At 44.8% G+C, this 24,473-nt stretch overlaps 1 protein-coding gene across 1 annotated transcript in view; it reads right to left on the bottom strand.

Moving 5' to 3' along the window:
- Positions 1-1,532: 1,532 nt before the first annotated feature.
- The window catches only part of Efhc1 (EF-hand domain containing 1), a 39,521-nt gene continuing 16,580 nt past the window's right edge, over positions 1,533-24,473 (bottom strand). The window contains 6 exon segments of the mRNA XM_032899490.1: positions 1,533-1,764; positions 3,283-3,517; positions 16,715-16,862; positions 17,414-17,627; positions 21,628-21,768; positions 23,657-23,877. Of these exon segments, the coding sequence (XP_032755381.1) occupies positions 1,693-1,764; positions 3,283-3,517; positions 16,715-16,862; positions 17,414-17,627; positions 21,628-21,768; positions 23,657-23,877 (1,031 nt within the window). The 3' untranslated portion in view covers positions 1,533-1,692.

Here is a 24,473-nt window from a genome sequence, read left to right as displayed (position 1 = left end):
CACACCATGTTGGCGTGACAAAGGGGCTTCTCCATGAGATAGGAATAAAGTATCACCCATAGCAAGAATTTCTATGTCTCGCGTGCTTCTTGCCGGCGGAAAGTCGCGCGTGGGACAACAAGCCAGTCTGACGTGTGCTGTTTAGCCAACCCTGGCTGCAAACGACATTACTAACCACTGGATTAATATATTGCTCTCCGGTTTCCTGGTTCTACTCTAACCCTTCTTTCATACTCCAAAGGAGAAACACCCAACACAGGAGCCAGAGGCTGGGCCACACTTTCTAGCACACACTAGGCCTGGGACAGCACCAGATAGGGCAGGCAGGATAAAGCCTGACTACTTAGACTGAAATAGATTTTTTTTTTTAAAGTACTTATGACTTCGAGCAGTTAGAAATGATGGGAGGAAACAAAACATGGCTTCTTCCTGAGATTGCTGAGAGCTGAAATGGAACCTCTTGGACAAGCGAGGTGGATGTGTCTTAACTCCTTGCAAATGGCAAAAGCAGGGAGGCCCCTTGGCAGCTTCGAGAGGACCTAGGCATTCTGGCTCCTCCATGACTTCATCCTCATCACTTCCTGTTTTTGGTGGCAGGAAAGAATCTAGCATGGCTGTCTTCAGTTGGAGAGCAGCCTGGCTGTCCATCAGAGCTCACTGGAGAGCCAGCAAGTACTAGTCACTGAGAGGAACTCTCATAAAATGTGTACCTTATAGCCCAGTAAATGCACAGGTCTTATGAACATAGGCACCATACTATGGCTAACACATTAGTATTTATTCCATTCTTTAAAACTTTAGTTTTGGTGGTACTGTGAGTTGAATCTAGGGTCTTTTACATACTAAGACAAAACTCTACCGCTGAGCCAGACCCTAGCTCCCAGGTTTTATTCGACTAATGGGCTTAGAATTACACTCTGAAAAGCATGCACTATGCCACCCTGCACTGTTAAGGGAAGTGAATGGGTAGGTAGAGAGGCCCCTGGCTACCTAGCCATAACAAGTGCTGCTGTGACCTTTACTTTTCAATATCTCAAATGTTTCTAGAAATGTCTAACATTCCTTCTGTTCTTAAGCCTTCTACATCTGTACTAAGCTTTTCCAAAGAATCAGAAAAGGAACTGTGTATGCCGTGCTGTGGTATGAGTGAGCGTGTATGCGTGAACAGGCAGTCTGTAAGCTGGAAAGGAGCTGAGGACTCAGCCTCAGGCTGTTGGTTGCAGGCTCAGGACACAGGAAGTTTGCATCTGAAGGCTGGAGGAGGCCATATGGTAGTTTAAAGGCAGCTGGGCGGAGGGCTCTCTTACTCAGGGGTATGTCAGTTTGTTTCTACTCAGGCTTTCAGACTACTGATTGGGGTCTCCTTACTTTAAGGCCTATTTTACTTACCTGTCAATTCAGCTGTTAACCTTATTCGAAGCACCCTCACAGACATATCAGGAGAGTGCCTGATGCATTCAGGAACCCCCTGGCCCCTAAAGTATAAAAGTAACAATCACGGTACCCCTGCCACTCCAAATAAGGCACTGGTCTCCGATTCTTTAAATATAATTTATTTTAGACTTGAGTAATCGTGAAATAGAAGAGTGGGGGGGGGAGAAAGACCCCCTTCCGGGGTGATTTAAAGGCTTGTGTGGTGGATTTCTCAATGTCGGTTCAGTGTCAAAAATGTATTGCGTTCTCTCGTTCGGGTCAGCCCGAGAAAGCTCGGACAAAGTTATAGTAGTTAATCCTGCCTTCTCCATGGGTGCACAGCCTGATCAACTGCAAAGGGATAAAGAGGATAGGTGGGTCAGGTTAACTTCGGCTTAGCAGCAGAGCTCACTTACGCTTATGCAGAAAGAGCTCAGCTTTTGCCAACCCAAACAAAGTTCAGCCTTTATATCCTCAGCTGACTCCAAAGTAATCCAGTGATCCTGGAAGGTAGGTCGGACATTAAGCCCCACGTCATACACAGTGAAACCACAGTGGTGCTCTCCATATTTGTAGGGGCGCCCTTATCATCACAGCACTTTTCCTCTTTTATCTTTTGAGGAGGTCTCTTACTTTGGATCCTTGGTTAGCCTTGAACTCATGATCCTCCTGCCTCTGCATCTCAAGTGTTGAGATTGCAAGCATGTACCAGCAGACCCAGCTTCAAAAGACTTTCATTGCTGCATTCAAATAGCAACTTTTGCTCCCCTACCCCAAAACTAAACACCCTTAAATCCTAGGCTCCTGCTGATGCAGCCAAAGAGAAGAATCTGGTTGAATATCCCTTTAAATGCCCCCTGGACTCGACTGTGCTGGGTAACAGTCATAGGCGTTGGTTGTCTTTGTAAGGCATGCAGAGCTGCCTCACCCCCCCCACCCCCACTCGCCCCACTTCGCAATGGCTGTGCTTCCTCTATCATGTCTGCTCCCCTGTCACACAGTGTGACTGACTTGGAAATAGAAAAGGGGAGGGAAGAAAAAAAGATTAAGCCTTGCTGTCAACTGAATGGCTTAAGAACTAAATGGGTATTTAGCCCACATGAACAAGTACTCCTCTCTATCCTTCCCCACACTTTAGCATTCTGTCTTTAAAAAAGACCAAACAAAACCCTGCATCCTAACCTAGTTACTTAATCAAAACCATTTCCTAAATGGACCTTAATTTCCAAACATTTCCTCTTGCTGGAAGTTCTTCAAGAAGGTCAGTAGAGCCTCCATGTTCTTAACCAATGAGCACGTCTTGGTATTAAGCTAGAGTCTTGGTCAGGGTGGGGGGACATTTTTCTGACCTCCAGGGGGCTCCTGGCTTATGGGATTTGTACAAATAAAATAAATGACACTGTTATTTAGCAATCTCGAGACTTCTAAGAGGAAGACGTCTGTGTCTTCTCTTCATCTCTAGCTAGCCATGCTATTCCTAGAATCATTGCTGCCCTGGGCCGTGGTCCTATCAGCTTCAGCTCCCATGCTAGTCCCTGCTGATGAACTGGCATTGAAAAACCTCAAAGCCTGCAAACATCCTGTACAATTCACTGATCTTGGCAGTGGCTGCCTCAGAATTACCTATACTGCCTCCCATCCCTTACATGCTAGTCTAGCAACTTCTCGGACATCTGTCCCCAGTCCCATCTTAAGAGACACCCAGCAGCAACAATCAGAGAAGGAAGTCGATACTGTGATGTGGGAAATCCCATCCTCAGAATGAAACAGGAGATCTAATTCTTGTAACTCTTGAGGAAGGAATGAGCAGCCCTCAGCCTGTCCAACCAGCCCAAACCACAATTCACACTGACCACGATTCACACTGACCTCCTTAATCAACGAGTCATCGACTGGGACATTAAGAGTTTCGCAGACTTTAAAGAACGTCTCTTTGTCCACATATCCCGATTCCTCCGTGTCGTATACTTGGAACCTTTCCCGGAGGTTGTCTTTGCATGAAATGTCCTTCAGATGCATCTGGATTTTTTCTATCAGTTGTTCCAGGCCCTGTGCCTTGACTTCCTCTGTAGCCAGTGCCTTGGTTTCTTCTGTAGCTTGCTTGCTGTAGAGAAGGAAGGAAATGATTGGATGTATATTCATTCTTGACCAATCTTAACCTCAGTGATCAAAGCGCTTATTTGGTGAACTCTGGGAAGCTTCTAACAACAACAACAACAACAACAACAACAACAAAACCAGTTGTAACACAGAGCTGACAGGTAGTGGCTGACCTCTCCAACTTAAGGACAGTGTTTGAATGGTCTCCCTTCTTGTCATCTGTTACATCACCCCACCACAGCGAGCCAGGTCTCATATACCTCCATTCCCAATTTGCTATTATCGGGACCACATTTCTCTCTTTCTACTGCTGCCTACTAACATTACACATCCCAATCCAAGTGCCTGAGTACTTAGAAGCCTGTAACTATGCCAACAGGAATCTCTCACAGTCTGAACATTCCCTGTTTGGTTTTGGTGAGTCTTGTGAAAGGCCATCTGTGGGAGTTTAGAGACTGCTCTAGGGGACAGGCAGGAGTTTAAGCTTCAAATTACTGAGGGATTAGCTATAGAGCATCAGAAAGAGGGAGGTCTGTCCCTTCACAGCATGACCACGGGAAGTAGAGGCTCAACTTGTATTTCCTCTGAGCACTAAGCTTGTTAGAAAACTAAACAGTGTTGGTACCCATAAAGGTAAACATTACAAAAGGATGCGGGGCACCAGGCACCAGCCACACGACCTCCTGTTACTCTCTGTCCCATCTCCATGGCTACCCCTGAATCATTATTTATTTCCTACCACAGGTGCCAACAAAGACTCCCATCATATTCCTAAATCCTTTCAGAACAAAACACACACACACACACACACACACACACACACACACACACACACACACGGGAACATGTTTTTTAGTGGTGAGAAAACAAACTTGACGATATTGTGACATAGTCCAGATACCATGTCAGAGGCAAAACCAGAACTTGTGTCCCCTCCCGTTTCCCTCCTAGTGAGTCCCCTCCCTCCTGATCGAAAACCCTGACTGCACCATTCTTTCTTCTCCGTGCATGACATTCAGGAGTTTCACCGCTGAAACCTCACTACTCTTTATAACTCAGCTCCGGTCACATTGGTTTTAACGTGTTCTTCGTGTGAGATTATGCTCAAACATCAGGAGGAAGGTGCCGGAGTCCTCAGAGCCAGAGTTAGAGGCTTCCTGCCTGGGAGCAGCTCTTGTCCTCAGGATTGGGCATCAAGCCCTCTGCTGAGCTAGCTCGACACCCCCACTTCCCCTTTAACCCGCAGCTGTCCTTGTGGGACCTGGGAAGATAAAAACAGTGAAATCCTTCTAGCTTTTTCTCTTTTTTTTTTTTTTTTTTAGTTGAGACAGAGTCTTACTATGAAGACCTAGCTGGCCAAGACCATGGAGATGAGAATGGCCTTAATTCATAGAGATTGCCTGGCTCTGCCTCCTGAGGGCTGTGATTAAAAGTGTGTGCCACCATGACCAACTCCTAGCCACAGGAAGAAAGAAAGAAAGAAAGAAAGAAAGAAAGAAAGAAAGAAAGAAAGAAAGAAGGAAAGAAAGAAGGAAAGAAAGAAAACTCAGCCAATACATCCTGAGAACTAGCTATGGCTTCATGGAGCCGTAATCCCCCAGACTGTTCTCAACAGCCTATGTACCCAGAGGCAGCAGCTGAGGTAAGAACTGTACACTCAGTCAGGAAATGCAATAGTGGCGTAGTCACCAACTGCACTGCAAAGGAAAATGTGTTTTGTGAGAGACTGGGAGCACCTGAGTGTCTTCAGAGTGCCAGCTTTTGTGTAAAACTTACAGAAGTATAAAAATATACACATTTGAATTGTCTGTGTAAAGTAACTCTAGGAAACTACAAGTAAACCCAAAAAGACGTGTTGTGGGGGCGGGGAGCCCAGTAGCTAAGAGCACTTGTTCTTGCAGAGGACCTGACTGTTGCTTCTATCGTCCATACAATTTGTAACTCCAGTTCCAGGGGATCCAGTCCTGCCTTCTGGCCCCTGAGGGCACCAGGTACTCATGGGATGCATATACATACACACAGGAAGTCAGACAAACAAGTATCTGAAAACACATAAAAGCCATGGGGCTGGAGAAATGGCTTAGCAGTTAAAATTGAAGGCTCTTCTTGCCACCAACGGAGAATGTCCTACGTTCAGCAGCTCACAGCCACCTGAAGCTACAGCTCAAAGGAATCCAGCGCCCTCTTCTGGCCTCTGTGGGCCCTGCACTCAAATGTGCAAACCCTCACTGTTATACACGAAAATAAAACGTTTTTTTTTTCTTTTTTCTTTTTTTCGGAGCTGGGGACCAAACCCAGGGCCTTGCATTTTCTAGGCAAGCGCTCTACCACTGCGCTAAATCCCTAACCCCATAAAACTTTTTTAAAATTAAGACGTAGTCACCTGTGAAACACATGAGAGAAGCACGTGGGTGGAAAATGTGAGCGTAATGTTTACTCAAAGCCTCAGACTATTGGTGTTTCATATGACACTCTATGATAACTGAAATGCTCGTCATAGTTTGCAGAAGCCAGGAAACAGCATCCAAGGGGAATTTTACATGCCTATTAAACAACAAGTATTAGAAACCGTCTTCTCTGGTTTATGAGACGTTCCCACATGGTTGTGTTTACTTCACCTTGGATAGCCTCTGTTTTATTCTCTCTGCTTTGTTGTCCTTGTCATTCTCATTTCTTTTTAAGACATAGTCTCATGATGTAGCCCAGGCTAGCTCTTATCTCCAAGTCCTCCTGGAAAAGCTTCCAAGTGCTGGTATTATAAGCATGTACCAACATACTAGTTTACTCCCTTAAATTTCAAAGAGATACTATTTTTATAGCAAGGTAAAAATCAGTAAGATGTCATAAAAATCCTCCAGTATAGAAATACTCCCTTAGTCACTTATTACAGAAACAGACCATGACTATATGATTCATATCTTAAAATGTAAGACAATAGGCAGGGGGCTATTTAGTGACAGAAGGTACTCAAACCTCCATCGTTCACATGCTTTCAGGAGACGGGGTCCCCGGCCTGTCACATATCTTAATATATATAATCGAAGTTATGGCGGGTAAGGATAATCCTTCCCTGAAGAGTCTAGATACCCATTTCCCTTCGAGCAGCAGTGGGAGTACCCAGTCCATGTAGAAGAAATGGGATGGATAGGAATGGGTAGCATAGCTTAGCTCAGTGCCAAAGCCCCATATGGCGACCTATGTGGAGGTAGGGCTTCCTCTCTGAATGGCTTGTGTTGCTTTCCTTCATAGATGGTTTATATAACACTTTAAAATGTCCTGCATCATTCCTCTTTCAAAACTAAACACACACACACACACACACACACACACACACACACACACACACACACACACGTTTTTCCAAACATCGGCATATCATTCAGACATTCTGAAATGACTATTTCCCTAAAACTAGTTTATTTTGTAGTTCTGTGAAGTTCCTCTTTCACAACTGAATCTGCCTATCATTTAGTTTCCTTCATACAATGAATTTAAATTGCTTCAAAAGTCATGAGTTTTTGTTGTTGTTTGTTAGGGGCGAGGGGGCTTGGATTTCAGGGGAGATGTGTTTAGGGCCAGAGCTCTTCTCAATATTTGATTTGTTTGGACTCATGTAGCCTAGGCAATGAGATGAGGAAAAGAAAAAAAAAAAAAAGAAAAAAAAACTCGACAGGTAGGAGATTCTGGCAAAGTTTTTTTTTTTTTTTAATTTTAATCAATTATTATAGTTATTGTTTGCTCGTTTGGTTGTTTTGTTTTGTTTTGTTTTGACATAGGACATCATATAGTGCAGGTTGGTTTCGAACTCCCTACATAGCTGAGCCTGACTTTGACCTCCCGTGACCGGCAGGGAACAGCAGTCTGCCTCCAGCTGCGGTGGTACATGGAAAATATAAACCCATCTGGGCTAAGCCAATGTTTCTGCTGTTACCAGTTTGGGTACCAAGTGCATGCAAATGCAACTCTCGTTGACAGCCTGCTTTAGATCAAGAACAGGTGGTGAGAATGAAAAATGGGAAACCAGAACCAAGAGGTCTTGTAGCACCAGACAACAGAACGCCGCAGCTTACTGGTCCGTGGTACAAGATATAAGGGTCCAAAGGCATCTCGAGAAGAGAAAGGGCGGGGCTAGCCCACGCTGTCAGCCCCCTCTTTACCGAACACTGCGCTGCGGATTCGGGTATCATCCCATCGCATTATCTCAACCTTAGAAGACCAGAGACGAAAATAAAGACAAAAAGAGCAGGTGTGCTGGGAGAGGAAGTGAGAAATGGTTTTTCAGTTTTAACCAGCATTTCAAAAGACACTATAAACAGACAAAACATGCAGACGTCAGTTAGGAGCGTGGTTAGGACAGAGAGCGCTCTCACACAGTAATGTCTAGAGAGCTTACAAGAGAACAAACCCAGGATCTTGATAAACGGCAACCCAGACGATGTAAATCGGAAGATGTACCTGACAGGCTCTCGGGGGCAGAACACGAGATTCTGATGCTCCAGATTAGAGCAGAGGTTTCAAGGGAAGGGTAATAACGAGTAATTAATACTGTGTGTACACCAAACACGCTAAACGGGGAGGGGGAGGAGCCTGGAACTAAACTGGCTGAGTCTCGCTGAAGATTGCTTTTCATTCAGCAGGATCTATGGAACACATCCACTTCTTTTACCTTTGTCTGTGGCTGATTTTGTGCTGGAAGGGTGGGGTTGGGTATTCCCAAGAGATGCTGTGACTGAACCACTCAGCATCTAAATCTCTACAAACAAAAAGCTTGCTGGTCTCTGCTCTAGATGGTCTAGATCACAGCCCCCTGTTGTCTTGTGTATTTGCTTGAGCAGGGTTCGAGCTCAATTATCTGCTGAACTAATGAGTGAGACTACTTTCTCTTAAAAATTTAAGCCACGTTTATTTCCTTATCACTGCTTGTTTTGTTGTTGTTTTTGATTGCTTGGTTGGCTATTTGGTTCGTTGGTTTTTTGGTTTTTGAGACAGAATTTCTCTGGGTAGCCCTGTCTGTTCTGGAACTTGCTCTGTAGATGAGGCTGGCCTCAAACTCAGAGATCCACCTACCTCTGCCTCCAGAGTGCTGGGATTAAAGGTGTGCACCACATTGCCTGGCTGAGACTACTGTATTTGAAAACCATCAATGGCCTTCAAGAAAACAATTCATGAAAAATGTTTTGATTCTCAAGCAGTCAGGGAGCCAAAGTAAACCTGGTATTTAGAGAAGGTGACAAGGGACTAAAGATGGGTGAAGTGGGTAAGTGTCCATAGACTGCTTTATCTCACATTTGCCTTCTTCTCTTCTCTTTCTCCTTGTCGTCGTCATCTTCTTCTTCTTCTTCTTCTTCTTCTTCTTCTTCTTCTTCTTCTTCTTCTTCTTCTTCTTCTTCTTCTTCTTCTTCTTCTTCTTCTTCTTCTTCTTCTTCTTCTTCTCCTTCAGCACATGCATGTCTGGTACCCATGGAGGTCAGAAGAGAGCCTCAGCTCTCCTGGACTTGGAAGTAAGGACAATTGTGAGCCACCCTGTGTGTGTTGGGAACTGAACTGAACTCAGACTCTCCCCGAGAACGATCACCGCTCCTAATTGCTGAGCCAGCTCTCCAGTCCTTGATTTCACACTTGAACTGCCAAGTCATCATGGGAGAGTTGGAGCTTGCAGACAATGAGAAGATAAGAGACATCCCTGCAAACACCTCCAAGGGAGAAAGGAAGGACCAGGAGACGCACTGAGTGGGACAGGGCTCCACCTGAAGCAGAAAGGCGCCAGTGTGTACCCAAGGAAGGGGGATGCAGTGTGTATAGAGATGTGTGCTCATGCTGGTCATGCAGATAGGTTTCTGTGTACAAGGTTGGCCTGTGAGCCAAATGCCTGGTTTTGTTGGGGTTTTTTTTGTTGTTGTTGCTGTTGTTTGTTTGTTTTGTTTTGTTTTTTATTACAAAATCACCAAGAAAGGCCTGGAGAGATGCTGCAGTGGTTAAGAGCACTGACTGCTCTTTCAGAGGCTCCGGCCCCAACACAATGGCTCACAACTATCTATGACTCCATTCTTAGGGGACCCCATGCCTAATCTGGGCTCTGTGGGTACCAGGCACCCACATGGTGCACAGACACATATATAGGCAAAACATCCATACACATAAAATTACATTTTTTTTCTTAATTTGCAAAAGAGATCTCAGACCCCCTAAGAACTTGAAGCTGAAGTCAGTATTCGGTCGATTTCCTGTGTGCTATGCTGATTTTCTGGTCCAGAGAAAACAAGGGCTGGCTGCTCCAAACTCATCCTCTGGCAACTGCCTGCCATACAAGTGCACAGGCCTGGAGAGTCTTGGGGAGGAGGGATGCTCTCAAGATTAGTAGTTGAATGAAGGATGTGTGCGCTTCCTGGCGTAGAGTTTGTCACACATGGAAAGGTCGAGAGCCAAAGCTGGACGGGCTTCAAGATACCAGACAGACAGGAGTGCAGCACCTGACAGACAGGAGTGCAGCACCTGACAGACAGGAGTGCAGCACCAGGATTTATGCCATCTACAAGTGTCTCCTCTCACCGGGAACAACTGGGAGAAGCAAGAAGGATCAAACCGAGGATAGCAACAGCCCTCTTAGTCTAAACCCTGCTTGCTCCCTGACTTTAATCGGTAGACGGCTCTCAGAGCCCCAAGAGCATCTTCTCCTCATTGCCAACGTAAAGTAAGATTTTACTGGTAGAGTAGCGGTGCTTAAGCAAACAGCTCCCAGGCTTGCCTGGTATTAGCACAGACACAGGAGAATAGAAGGGGAGCCTTTTGAGAACTAGTTGAATTGAATGTGATGGCCATGAATACCAAGTGGGCCCTTAGCGCTCGCCGTGCACCCTTTGGCTTTCCTAGACAGCCACACTACTTTTCTCGTTCTCACAGACCAGGATGGAAAATGGGGGGAGGGGCAAACACACACACACACACACACACACACACACACACACACACACACACACACACACACACCTGGACTAAAGCTTTCCACTGAATGGCATCGAGTCACCTGTAAAGGAATAAGATCCCATCTTGGTTTTTTTTTTTCCTTAAAGGAAAACCTCACAAGCAAATGCTGAATGAGTTTATAATCAGGACATGTGCTTGGCTCTGTGTGAAGTGCGATATGGTAAGAATCCTTTTGGTCTTTCTTTTTTGGTCCTTTCCTTTGTTTAAACATTTATAATGCACCTGAAACCACTTTATAACCTTATTTAATAAAGAAGAGAGCCACTTATTCACTTATTCGTCTGTCTGTTTTTGCAATCGTGGACATTACGGGCAGACCGCGCACATGCCAGACGAGTTCCCTAACTCTGAGCTACACCTTCGGTCTCATTTGACTTTGTTCTTCAGTGGTGGTTTCACCAAGTTCTTCAGGAATGCCCTGAAGCTGAGTAGATAGGACCACAGGCCTGTGTCCTGAAGTCCAGCAAGAAGACTTCTTTAGAAAATAATTATACCAAAATACCTTTTACTTAATCTTTCAGTCCTCTGAGTAATGTGGTTTTGGGAGCCATCAAAATCATATGTATACACTGTTCTGTATATACTCAAATATGATTCTCCCACAGGGAGCCAGAGCCCACCCTAGGGAATGTCTGACAGTTCCTTGTTCAAACCTCTCCTTCTCTCCCTCCATCTTTTCTCCTCCCTTCTCTTCTGTCTTCTCTCTGCCACCCTCTCCATTCCCCCATCTTCCTTTCATCCTTCTCTCCTCCCTCCCTCTCTTTTCTCCCCCTCAACCTTTTCTTAGCCCTTCCCTGTCTCTCCTCCCTTCCCTCCCTCCTCTGTCCCTCCTCTATGCCTTTGCTTAAATCTGTATCAAAATCTCTCTTTTCATAAAACAGTCTCAACTTTGCTTCATACTAACTCGCCTGGAGATTCTTTCCACCAGTGTGAGGCTCAGGCTGCTCTGAGCAGAGAGAGGTGCCCCAGGAGGAGGTGCTCCTCCTCTTATAGAAAGACAAACCCACCCAACCCCATACACACACACACACACACACACACACACACACACACACACACACACACACCACACACACACACACACCCACACACCACACACACCACACACACACACACACACACACACCACACACACACACACCTCCCACCCCACCCCCACCACCCACACACATTCACACACACATACACACCACACACACACACACACACACTCACAGACACTCACACACACACTCACACTCACTCACACTCACTCGCACACACATTCACCACACACCACACAAAACTACACACACTCCACACACACCACACACACACACCACCCACACACACACACACACACACACACACACCCACACACACACACACACACACACACACACACACACACACACACACACACACACACACACACCACATACACACACCACACACACCCACATGCTCACACACACACACACACACACTCACATGCTCACACACACACACTCATTCACACTCACATGCTCACTCACATACACACACTCACTCACATACACACACTCACACACACTCACATGCTCACTCACATGCTCACTCACATACACACACTCACACACACTCACACACACTCATTCACATTCACACACACACACACACACACTCACTCACACATTTAGCATCTCTGGAATTAAGATGCATTGTTTAACTGGTGGTGAATATGCATTATATTGCTCATTTTTTCTGTTGCAGTAGAAAGTAAAATAATACCATATATATTTAATAAAATAAATCATTTCACAAATTCCAATGCCTACTATACTCTGAACTAACACAAACACTTAGAAGAATTTGCCAACCACATCTGCCTGCCCTTTAGACAGGGAATATGCCTATTCCCACGGGTTCTGACTTCCTGTCACCAAAATCAAAGTTTCAAAGAATAATTCCTGGACCCCGGGGGGGGGGATGCCAGACCCTAGTAAGGTTCTATAAGGTTAAAACGAATAGCACTGCCAATGTTTATCTTCTCATTCCTCTTTCGCTCAAGGTACAAAAATCTTCCTAAATTTTATGCAATAAATGATGTTATTCCAGGCTGAATTTAAAAGCATGAAAATTCAGTTGGCTCCTCTAAAGAAAGCCAGACACTAAAGATATTCTCAGGGCTGGAGAGATGGCTCAGCAGTTAAGAACACTGACTGCTCTTCCAGAGGTCCTGAGTTCGATTCCCACGCCCACATGGTGGCTCACAACCATTTGTAATGGGATCTGATGCCCACTCCTGGTGTGTCTGGAGAGAGTAACAGTGTACTTGCATACATAAATTAAGTAAATAAATCTTTTTAAATTTTTTTTAAAAAAGTAAAATGTAATTCTTCCCAATAATTGATTTTAGGAAACAGAAACATTGCTTTTTCTACAAGCATCACTCTCTTTTTGTGACTCAGTTCTTTGTGTGGTTGAGGAGCATGTGTGAGGCCCTGGATCCGATCCCTAACATCATATAAACCAGGAGTGGTAGTGTACATGCCCGTCATCCCAGCATCTGGGAGGTAGAGGTAGGAGATCATAATGCTGGTCAGCCTCAGCCACGTATCTATTTCAAGGCTAGCCGAGAATACATGCAACCCTGTCTCCAGAAGAAGTTACCTTTGTAAGTGATTTTAAAAAGGGATATTTTTACATTTTCAAATATAATTTCTAGCATGTTAAATATGAACAGGAGAGTATCTTTAGGGTCCCTGGCTTGCATGAAACGTGTCCCTGTGACAATTGTTCTAGGTTGTCAACTTCGTGTCATCTGAAATTAACCAGAGCCCAAGCTGCTGGGTACACCTGTGACGACCACTTTCAGCCTGGACCTTGTGAGGTGGGAAGACGCACCTTTAATCTGGGCCACACCTCCTGCTGTAATCCACTGTAAAGAACATGGAAGAAGGAAGCTCGTTCTCTGGGCCAGCTACTGGACCTCACTCTCCCTGGCAAGTCCATTCTTTAAGGGCATTGCAGCCTTATTCTTTGGGATTCTGGTGTATACAGCAGAGACAGCCAGCTTGTGGACTGAACACCTACTGGATTCTTGGACCTTCTGTTGGTAGACAGTCATTGTTGGACTAGCTGGACCACAGCCCGTAAACCAGTCTAATAAATCTCTCTCTCTCTCTCTCTCTCTCTCTCTCTCTCTCTCTCTCTCTCCTTTCTCTCCCTCTCCCTCCCTCCTTCCTCCTTTCTTCCTCCCTCTATAGCTCTATATCTATCTATACATATATATGTGTGTGTATGTATATACGTTATATATGTATAGATAGAAAAATACAGATATCATATACATATATATTCGTATTTTCTATAGTCTCTGTTTCTCTAGAGAACCCTAATTATAAGCTATAGAGTTCCCTATAAGCTCATGTATTTGATTACTTGGCTCCCCAGCTGGTTGCACTGTTGTTAACCTTTGTGAGGTGGGAGCCTTGCCGGGAGAGGGACATCACTGGGGATGGAGATTGAGCGTTTATAGTTTTGTCCTGCTTCCTGTTCATCCTTTTTTGCTTGGTGCTTACGTTTGAAGACGTTTCTCATGCTCCCACTTCCATGCCTGCTGCCTGCTGCCTGCTGCCTGCTGCCTGCTGCCTGCTGCCTGCTGCTTGCTGCTTGCTGCTTCCTGCTTCCTGCTTCCTGCTTCCTGTAGTATTTCCCTCAGCCCCACAATAGACTCTCAAGCCTAAATGAGCCCTCCTGTAAATGGTTGAGTTATGGCATTTCCCCACAGCAAGAGAGAAATGGCGAATGCAGGCCTGCAGTATTTTTGTAAGTTACGAATGGTCCCAGACTAACGTTTTAGGAGCAGTGAGCTGGATAATCAGTGCTCCTAGCACAGCAGCAGCTTCCTTCCACTTATTGGCTGAATTCATCATCTCTCACACACTCCTGCCCACACATCCATCGGTTTCCTTCCCCACAGAAGCTTAACATACACCAACACCCTTTCTGTTGCCTCAGACGGGGGTCTTGCCTGTGATGGTTTGCTTTAGCTCTGCCTTGCCCTGAGGAGAGACGGGGTCAAAGGCAGGCGGCTTTTGTAGGTTTGGTTTTCCTGCTCACATTTTTTTCCATCTTAAGCCAAACATAAAACAAAGCTTTCAGCTGACTCTACGTCCTCTGCCAGCTACGGCCCCATCTCTCTGCCCTCCTTGAAGCAAAGCCCCTCAAATGAGTGTATAGACTTTACCCGGAGCGCATCCCATCCTCTCTTGCCTTGGTTTCTTTGGAGCTTTCCTGCCTGTCAAACTCTGATGAGGACCTTCATCGAAGCCCTCACTTCCCTGCTTAATGCTAGCTCATCCTTGATTCTATTTTATCCCCTAAATATAAAATATTTCCCAAACCCAAGTGTCTGCCATACTCCCCTAACAAACTCCATTACCCACACTCCCCATGGTCTGCATCTCCATTTGTGGAAGTCCTTTTTGCTGCTCAGGCCGCAATCTTAGGATCCTCTTGAAGCCATCCGATTCTCTTACATCCCCTGTGTAGCTTATCTTTCGTCACAGTGGCTCAGCCAATCAGATCGCTTCCTCACTTCATGCTCAACAGCCATCTCCCACAGCATTTTTATTTAGATTTTAAAGACACACACACACACACACACACACACACACACACACACACACACACACACACAATGAGTGCTCTGTGTGCCAGAAGAGGGCATCAGATCACATTATAAATGGTTGTGAGCCATCATGTGGTTGCTAGGAATTGAACTCAGGACCTCTGGAAGAGCAAGCAGCCAGGGTACTTAACTACTGAGCCATCCCTCCAGCCCCTAATTTACTTCTTATTCTCTCTTATGTCACATCCTGACCACACTCTCTTCTTCCTCCTGTTTCTAGTCTCCCTCCTGATCTCTCTCTCTCTTCCTTCCCTCCCACTTCCACTCAATCTCATACAGCTCAGGCCGGCCTCAGACTCCCCATGGAGCTCAGGCTGGCCAAACTCTCGAACCTCCTGCCTGTACCTCCCAAGCGCTAGAATTTAGGTATGCACCACCACATGTGGCTCTGACTGGCTATCAATGCAGCAGGCAGGGTTGTCCGTTAAAAGCATATGTCAAACCCTGCTATTCTTTTACTCCGAAATTCCAATGGATCTCTGCTTCGTTCAGAAAAAAGAAAAAAATAAAAAAAAGTTGGTACCTTTCCAAAAACCAGGTGGGTCTTACATCATTTAGCTCCCTGTTGATTTTTTTTTTCTCATTAATTTTTTAAATTTCAGCACATATTCCTCTTCCTCTTACTCCCTCACCCCAACCACTCTCTCTGGTCTCACAGTGAATAAGCCTGCTAACACTGTGCTCGCCCTGAAAATGTCCTCTACACATGGACCCTGAAGTCTCTCTTCCCTTCAAGGCTTTGCTTTCAGGGTGTCTCCCCTCCCACAAGTAAAACCATAAGGCCCACCACCCACATTTTCTTGAGTTTTGGAGGGTATTTCCCATGGATTGGACTGTGTGATAAACTTGTGATACTCTCTGACAACTCCTGTTTAGGTCATTCCAGAAAGATAGCGATTTCTTATCTATTTTGTTTACTGATAAGATCAGTGGCCAAGTGATAACTTCTGAAGTAAATGAGACAGGTGTTCATTCAATAACTATTTGCTACAGGAGTAAAAACTGGAAAACTTCTAAGGTCGTAGTTATCATGCTGAGCCAAAAACAAAAACAAAAACAAACAAAAAACCTTCCATGTCTGCCCAACAGCTTCTACCAGGTAAAGGAAATTTGAAATTCTTAAACTATGATTATGCACTTATTTCGACAAGAATTACTTTCTAGGGGGCTGTAGAGATGGGTCAGTGGGTCCGAATGCTTGCCGTCTTAGCATGTGCGTATGAGGAGCCCTGGTCTCAGCACCTACATAAAAAACAAAACAAAAACCCTGGGTGTGACTGCACCATCAACTCTACTGCTGTGGGGAGCAGAAATGGGAAGATCATTGGCTCTTGGGTTCCTTCCAGACTTATGGGACACTGTACCTCAAAGAAAGAAGGCAGACAGTGATGGAACAGGATACTTAACGTTCTCCCCTGACCTCTGCACATGGCTGAACAAGCATGTGCACCTGTGCACACATTGTGCATATATACCACATACATACATACAATCACACGGAGAGGAATTACTTTCTAGATGTCCTGCCTATGCCAAGTGTTGACCTTAGGCAGTCAGACATACCATTCCAGTTCTGGTGCGGGAGGATCCTGCTTCCGGATACGGTTCTGGATTGAGGCGAGGGCTTCTGGTGAGTACTGGGAAGCATTGCTCTCCATGTATTTTAAAACATACTCATCTGTATCAAGGATGACAAACCGATGGCCGAACACTGAGGAGAGAGGAGCATTACCCTTAAATCAGTTCTGTTTCTCTCATGCACTCAGGAGCAAAATAATGTCAACCCTCTAGCAATTAAGTCCACAGATTAGCATTTGTGAGCCAGACAAGTGAATTGTTTTGCTTTGGGTTTTGGAGACCAGGCTGGCCTAGAGCACACTATATAGACCAGGTTGGCCTTGAATGCACAGAAACCCACCTGCCTCCAAAGTTCTTGGATTAAAGGCGTGTGCCACCACGTCTGGCCAGACTGAATTTTGAATTCTGAGCAGTTGTATACATATGCAATGGTTTCCTCAGGTTCTAGCTAATGAGTGGAGCTGATATAAACAACAATATAGTATCAGCAAGTACAGTCGACTTATAGTTTAATTAACAAGCAAGAAGATTAAGAAATGGCAGCATGAATACGGTCATATTAGTATCGTCTTAATGAGAACACGGTCAAACTCCTCTTATAAGACTTCAGAATGCAGTGAGTCACAGCTATGAAGAATCTATTTTCCAGGGCAACAGGAAACTCTGAGCTGTGTTACGGCTTACCCTCAATCACAGCACCAATGAAGAAGTCACTTGGTCCATAGTAGATGGGGTTGTCGACTGGAGAGAATGATTTAACAACTTTAGTCCTGCCCAGGAATTTGCCTCCGATGATCCCAGAATTTCGAACAGGTGGCTCAAAGATACTGATCATATCTGTGGCAAGAAAATAAGAGAAGACAAAGCGACGGTCTTTGTCTTCTGGGATAGGGGATTCCTAGGAAGAAGAGGGAAAGAGAGTATTAAGGTTCATGATGGTTCTAGGAATCGCCAAATGAAACCAAGATGGATCCATGTAAACATGCCATGGCTTGAAGGTCCAGGCTGGGACAGGCAGGGTTTATCTCAGGAAGGCCTCCCAAGGGAAGCCCTCTGAACTGAACTCCAGTTGATTGCTGCTTGTGGGAGTGTAGACCCAGTGTGTTAGTAGGTCGTCTAGTTTTGGAGAAGAGGAAAGCTTGGAGTTTCTATTTAAAAACTCCTGGCTTTAAAATGTTGACTTGAGAATCCAAAGGCAGAAAGGGAGGAAGTGCTTTGGCAATTTACTAAAGGATGAGTCTCCACCCATGGAAGGATGCAGCAGAGAATCACAAGGGCAAAACACTGGAAAGAAAGCAGGCTGAGCAAGCTCCAGCCCTATGGCCCCCCAGCAAGGGGAGAAGGCTCGCCCAAAAGGCTCGCCCAGCAACCTGAGAAACTCACAGCCTTCAAAAGGCTCAAACACCGTATAGAGGAGTCCCCATCTCAGACGGGCAGTGCCTGGGCAAAATGTTGAGAATCCATTATTTTAAAACTCCGCCATGGTGGTGCATGCCTTTAGGTCCAGCACTTGGGAGGCAGACGCAGGTAGATCTCTATGAGTTTGAGGTCAGCCTGGTCTACAGGGCTAGTTCCAGGACAACAAAAAGAAACTCTGTCTTGAAACCCAGCCAAAACAACGAAAAGATGATAACTGATATATCTGGGAGCCTGAAAACAGGAAACAGACACAAGCACAAGGCTTGGGTCAGCTTGCCACAGCCCCATTGGGAGAGATAGCGCCAATGAGCAGTTGTGTAGAGCAGGAGGGGTGGATGTTGACAAACCGAAAGAGTGAAGGTGGTAAGAGGCTTTACTGAGGCAGAAAAGTGCGCAGGGAGAAATAGCTCCACCCCCACAGGTCACATCAACTGCGAAAGTCTTTGTAGCCTTGAGTCTAAGGTCAGGGATGGAGCGACATCCGGGGTCATCTATCTGCCTTGAGGGTCACTGCTGGAAAGTCCCAGAGCTCTGACATCCCTGTGAACTGTGCGGACATCCAAAGCTGAGTCCCTTCCACAGAGTGACTGCATTCGTTTTCTGTTGCTGTGATAAACACGGTAAACAAGGCAGCTTATAGATGGGTTTGGGGTTAGCAGTTCCAGAGCATTCGAGTCCATGATGGTGGAGTAGAAGTCGATGGATGGAGCAGCGGGGCAGCAACTGCTGAGGGCTCACATCTCTCTCTCTACGAGCGGAGGTAGACAACTACCCGGGAATGGCCAGTTGCTTTTGAAAGCCAAAGCCCCATCCCCACCCTGCTGTGACACACTTCCTCCCAGAAAGACCTCCTAAGCCTCCCTCCAACAACTGGGGAGCAAGTATTCAAATGCTCATCACTTTCCACAGTGATGGACGCTTAGGGTTCTAGGAAATATGGGACAGGTCTTCTGCCAGTATAGGACTCAGCGCTGTGCAGTGGGTGCCTTCTCTACTCCTAAGGTGCTCAGAACCCGCCTACAGCTACAGTATTAACTCTCCTGGGTTATTCCCGACTCCTTCTCTCTCATGCTGCTCTGCCTAGAAACTCTTGAACAAGGTTGAGCATGAAGTGTGCACGCAGTCTTGCCTCCCTTGATCCTGATAGTGGACAGTAGCTTCTTAGCATTTAGCTTCTCTGTACGTTATTTACCATGGGGTTTGTAGGTGTGTTTTACAAGATGAAGACAATTCCATTCCTTTACTCTCCGTTTCTTTCGGGTTTTTGTTTTGTTTTGCTGTGTAATGATGTGATTCGTTTATTTAAATTGACTTTCCTTCCAAGTGGCCCAGTGATTTAACAGGTTTTCTTTTACTTTCATCTCAAGCAGTCAACACACTTTGTGTATTTTATTTTCGCCATGTATGCTATTTTGGCATTCTATTAACACCAGAGTCCAATATGTTGACCAGTGAGTAGGACAGATTTAAATTAGACCCTTGGCAGCTATGGTGTTGCTTCCAGACCCTAGGGATTTCGGTGATGGTGGATGCTCCTTTAGGCCCTGTCTCCGATTGCTGCAAGACTTAAGCACCACACACCTCCACTCAAGCCCTCTTTGCTGTCTTCAAAAGATAAAATTAAATGTATTTTTGTCTGTATGTAAATCCTCAAGACTATTCCCCATAATCATCATATACTTTCTTTCTTTTGTTTATATTCTCTGAAGACCAAAACCTGGTCTTACTCTGTGGCCCAGATGCTTTGTTTTAAAATGTGATGGATTGATTACTTAACAAGTGTTTTGGGAACCTTTTTTCAGTTTCATCCTCAAAATATATTTCACAATTGTTTTCTTTGGGGAAAAGGGTTGTTTTTATCCTCTGTTGAAACCCTCAATCTTACTTTTTATCTCCTTAAATATGATGAACACATCTTCTTAAGCTTGAGTTTGACTTTGAACTTATATTTCTTTCTCAGCTTCATGCATTAAAATAGTTTGCTATATATCAAAGGCACCATGGAGAGAGCTAGAATATTGGAGGCTCAGTTGTTAAGAGTACTGGCCGTTCTTCCAGAAGACCTGGGTTTAATTTCTAGAACCCACACAGGGACTCACAACTGTGGTGGTTTCCAAAGGCTTGGCCCTGGCCCGTGGAAAGTGGCAGTATTAGGAGGTGTGGCCTTGTTGGAGGAAGTGTGTCACTGTAGGGGTGGGCTTTGGGACCTTTGCTTAAGCTCTGCCCAGGGAAGAAGGAAGAGTCTACTCCTGACATCCTTGGGATCAAGGTGCAGAACTCTCCGTTCCTTCTCCAGCACTGTGTCTGCCTGGGCACTGCCATGCTTCCTGCCATGATGATAATGGGCTGAACCTCTGAAACTGTAAGCCAGCCCCAGTCAAATGTTTGCCTTTATAAGTTGCCTTGGTCATGGTGTCTTTTCACAGCAATGGAAACTCTAAGACACAACCTTTTCAACCACCTGCTACTCCACTTGCAGGATCTGACACCCATCTTCTAGCCTCCTGGGCACCAGACATACACTTGATCTATTATGATGGTCCCTGCAGGCCTTCTGGACAGCAGCAAAATGGTCCACAAAAATAAAATAAAATGGTCCGCAAAAATAAAACTCTGTTCAGCCTAACTCAGACACCAGTACTGGGCCAAAGCTTCAAGGGGCTGATGCCAGTTCATTTAATTTAGCCATATGGCACAGTGCCATTTTGGAAGAAGGTTTTCTGATCACAATTAACTCAGTCCCTCAAGCACGGCAAAGCTTAAGATATGTTTACATTGAAGTTCTTTACAAAGTACATTTGGCTTTGACCCTAGGTTGGTTCTGTTGACTTGGAAGTGATCCTCAAGATAAGGGGCTAGGGAGAATGACAGGTAAACATACTAGTCTGTGAGGAGTCAGGAATTGGCTTGGCTCTAAAATAACAGAGAAGTCACTTAGGCTGTTGTAAAGTACAAAGACAAGTTTTATGGCCTAGAAGTAGTGCTCTAGGTTTTAGGGGAAAGAGTCTGGAAGAGGCAAAGCCTGCATTCTGAAGGATAGGGTAGAGCCTGGATCAATAGGTTGTAAACTACATTCCCAACATTCCCTGAGGAAGGCGGGTCACGCAACTTTTAGTAAAATGGACATACATGCAGGTTCAAACCTTCATACGCACAAAGTAATTTTTAAAAATTTCAAAAGGCGGTATCTATTAAACTATTATACTATTATAATATCTATATATAGTATATAATATATTACATATAATTATGTATAATTATATATTATAATATATAATATATAATATCTATTATAGTATCTATTATACTTCAACTTTTTATACTGAATATACAATGTATCCAATGTAGTTATGACAGCAAGTTCTAAGAACCGGTAAGGCGGTTTCTGCTATTCAGGAAATAGACTCTGGGAAGGTCTGTCAACACACAAATAACTCGAATATGACACACACTCGCAGTTGCTTAACGGAAGCACTCACCAATGCCGCCAGGTAGCGGAGCACCTTGTTGTCGTTCATCAGCATCTTAACAATATCTTTTCTGGGAGCTTTGGGAATGAGAGCAAAACAATTCTGAGCAGAGTCTTCGATTAGCCCGTAGCCATTATAAGGAGGCAACTCCTGGTGATGAAACAAGAAGAAAGGCTACTGGTACTCGAGTTCCACTAGAGGTCACTGTGAGTGTCACTGTGAGCTCAGAAACACTTACTCTAAAGCACCTTCATGCAAGCTCATGGCCAACCTGGGTTATGTTATTAGAGCTCATCTCAAAAACAAAGGAATGAACATCTTATTCTCAGCGAGTCACAAGATGCATTAAAGAACTAGGAAATTGGCACATTTAAAGGAAAAAAAACAAAAAAAACAGATGTTATCCCTGAAGAAGATCCAAGGGAAGTATGCTTGACAATGGTTTTAAAATGACTGGTCTTAAAAATGACCCAAGAGGGCCTGCCCACGGGATGATTCATCCATCGAGGTGAAACCACTCGCTCCACAAGCCTCTCGACCTGAATTTGAACCCTGAAATCTACAGTGGAAGGAAAGAACCAATTCCCAAAAGTTCTCCCCTGACCTCCACACACGTGCTATCGCACACATTCAAAACATACAAAGAAATAAAGCAGGCCAGTGGAGAAATGTACATGTAGCAAAGCTGTCCCTCAGAAATGAGGGACAAATTAAGGTACTTCTAAACGAACAAAGGCTGGGGGACTTACTTACCTCTGCACCTGACTGGCAAGCAGTCTGCAGGACGTTAGACCATCCTCTAGCCATTCCATAACACTGAGTACACAGAGGTTAACTGAGAGACATCACAAACTAATCTACAAGTAAGTACTATTATAATGTTGGGCTGCAATGCCATTTTTTTCTCTTCTATGTAGTTTAAGAGAGCAAGAGACATAGCGAGGAAGCAGAGGATTTGTCTATCATGTGCCACATCCCAGGTTTGATGGCCAGCATTAAAAAACAAGACAAAACAAAAGCAGCCCTTCAGGATGTAGGAAATGGATTGACTTAAAAGCAGTGGGGAAACCCCTCGAATCTACAGAGTATACTTTGAGTTAATGCCATTGAAATAGATGTTTTAAGGGAGAAGTTAAGACAGCACACTGTGTGGATGTGTGCACGATTTAAAACTTGGGAAAGGCCAGGCAGTGGTGGTAAGCACCTTTAATCCCAGCACTCAGGAGGCAGAGGCAGGCGGACCTCTGTGAGTTCCAGGCCAGTGTGGTCTAGAGATTGACCTGGACAGCCAAGGCTATACGGAGAAACCTTGCTTCTAAAAGATAATGGGGAAAAAATGAAAACATTGTAAAATTAGTATGAGTTTTACTATAAAAGTAAACATTATAGCGGCCTAGTGACTACCAGAAGGAAGTCCTCTGGCCATCCTCCTGCCTGCTACCTTCACATTCCTACAAAGAGAAACAGGGCCCACAAATGACATGGTAGCCCTTGGCAGCTGTTGCTTAGCCTTTGGGAGCAGAGGTTAGTCACAGAAGTCACTTGAAATGTGCTATGGGCATTTTCCACGTTGATATGCATACATCCACTTCATCTTCTACAGGCCATACACGTTTCTGCTAGTATGGCTAGATGAGTTTTGACAACCTCATGCTTCATCCTGCATAAAACATGTACTCCTTTACAGTCCTCAAAGCATATTTTGTAGGCCAAAGATAAACAGTATTCTACGGAATTAAAATGACAACAGACAGCACTTCAGAAAGGTTATTCTAACTGGCTTTCCTAGGAACAGTATAGAAAAATTGCATTCATGAGATAAACACTAGGCACTGGAAATCTTTAAAATAGAGCAGACTATAAAGCCTCATTACTGTCGCTCTGTTTCTTTGGAATATTGCGAGACTGTGGATACTTCTGTACAGTGATGGGCTCTTATTTCTTCGTTTGTGAGCCTCTGTCATACAGAAGTCATCCACTGGAGTTCTTCAGTTTCTACCTCTTATTCTCACCACATTCGGGACTTCTATCCCATTACCTGTTTTACAGGAGGCGCCTCCTTCTTGCTCACGTCAACCCGTGGTAAATCGGATATTCCAAACTTGTCTTTGTAGAACTGTCGGGTGAACGGGTCACAGTCATAAATGAAGAAGGTCCTCCCGAGGATGGTGAGTGGCTTCCCCACGATGAAGTCCTTGGCAGTGTACCACTCTAACACCTCTTGATCGGAGATTTCCAGTACACACTGAGGGAAATTCTCTAGTAGGAGATGGGGTTAGAAGGGTGAGGGAATAAACAGGGGAAGAAAGCTTCACACGAGAGCTGAATACTCTCAAGGGCTGGCTCTGTTTAAGGGCTGGGCACCTCCTGATGGTCGTTCGGCTCTGTTTTTCGATCTTTGACAGAATCCACAAATAATACGCCAGATATTTTTCACAAAATCTCCCTTCTATACTCAGCTAGCTACCACTACCATCACAAACCTTAAGGCCCAAAGAATTAATACCCCAGTCATATGAGGCTTAAGAGAGTCGTTCCAGCTCGTCACCCAGTCTTCTACCCAACAATTATTAGGGATTATCTGCACACAAAGTACACTGCTAACCATCGAGGTTACACAGTTAATTGTGCAAAAACAACCCCTGTCTTTGTGGAGAAAATGCTGTTTGTTGAGATAGACGCTAAATAATAATAGCATAGATAATGAGTCACCATCCACCCAACGATGGCCATTGCTATGAATAGAGCGTGACTTAGTTACACGCATGAGGCAGGGGCATAGACAATGAGTTGATTACAGTCGTCCACTCCTGTAGGAATCACCTCCAATTACTCAGTGAGTCTTGCATTTGGGA

This window comes from Rattus rattus, chromosome 4 (genome assembly GCF_011064425.1).
Source record: "Rattus rattus isolate New Zealand chromosome 4, Rrattus_CSIRO_v1, whole genome shotgun sequence".
NCBI lineage: Eukaryota > Metazoa > Chordata > Mammalia > Rodentia > Muridae > Rattus > Rattus rattus.
The sequence above is the reverse complement of the archived record's forward strand: the minus strand, read 5'-3'. Positions and strand labels throughout refer to the sequence as shown.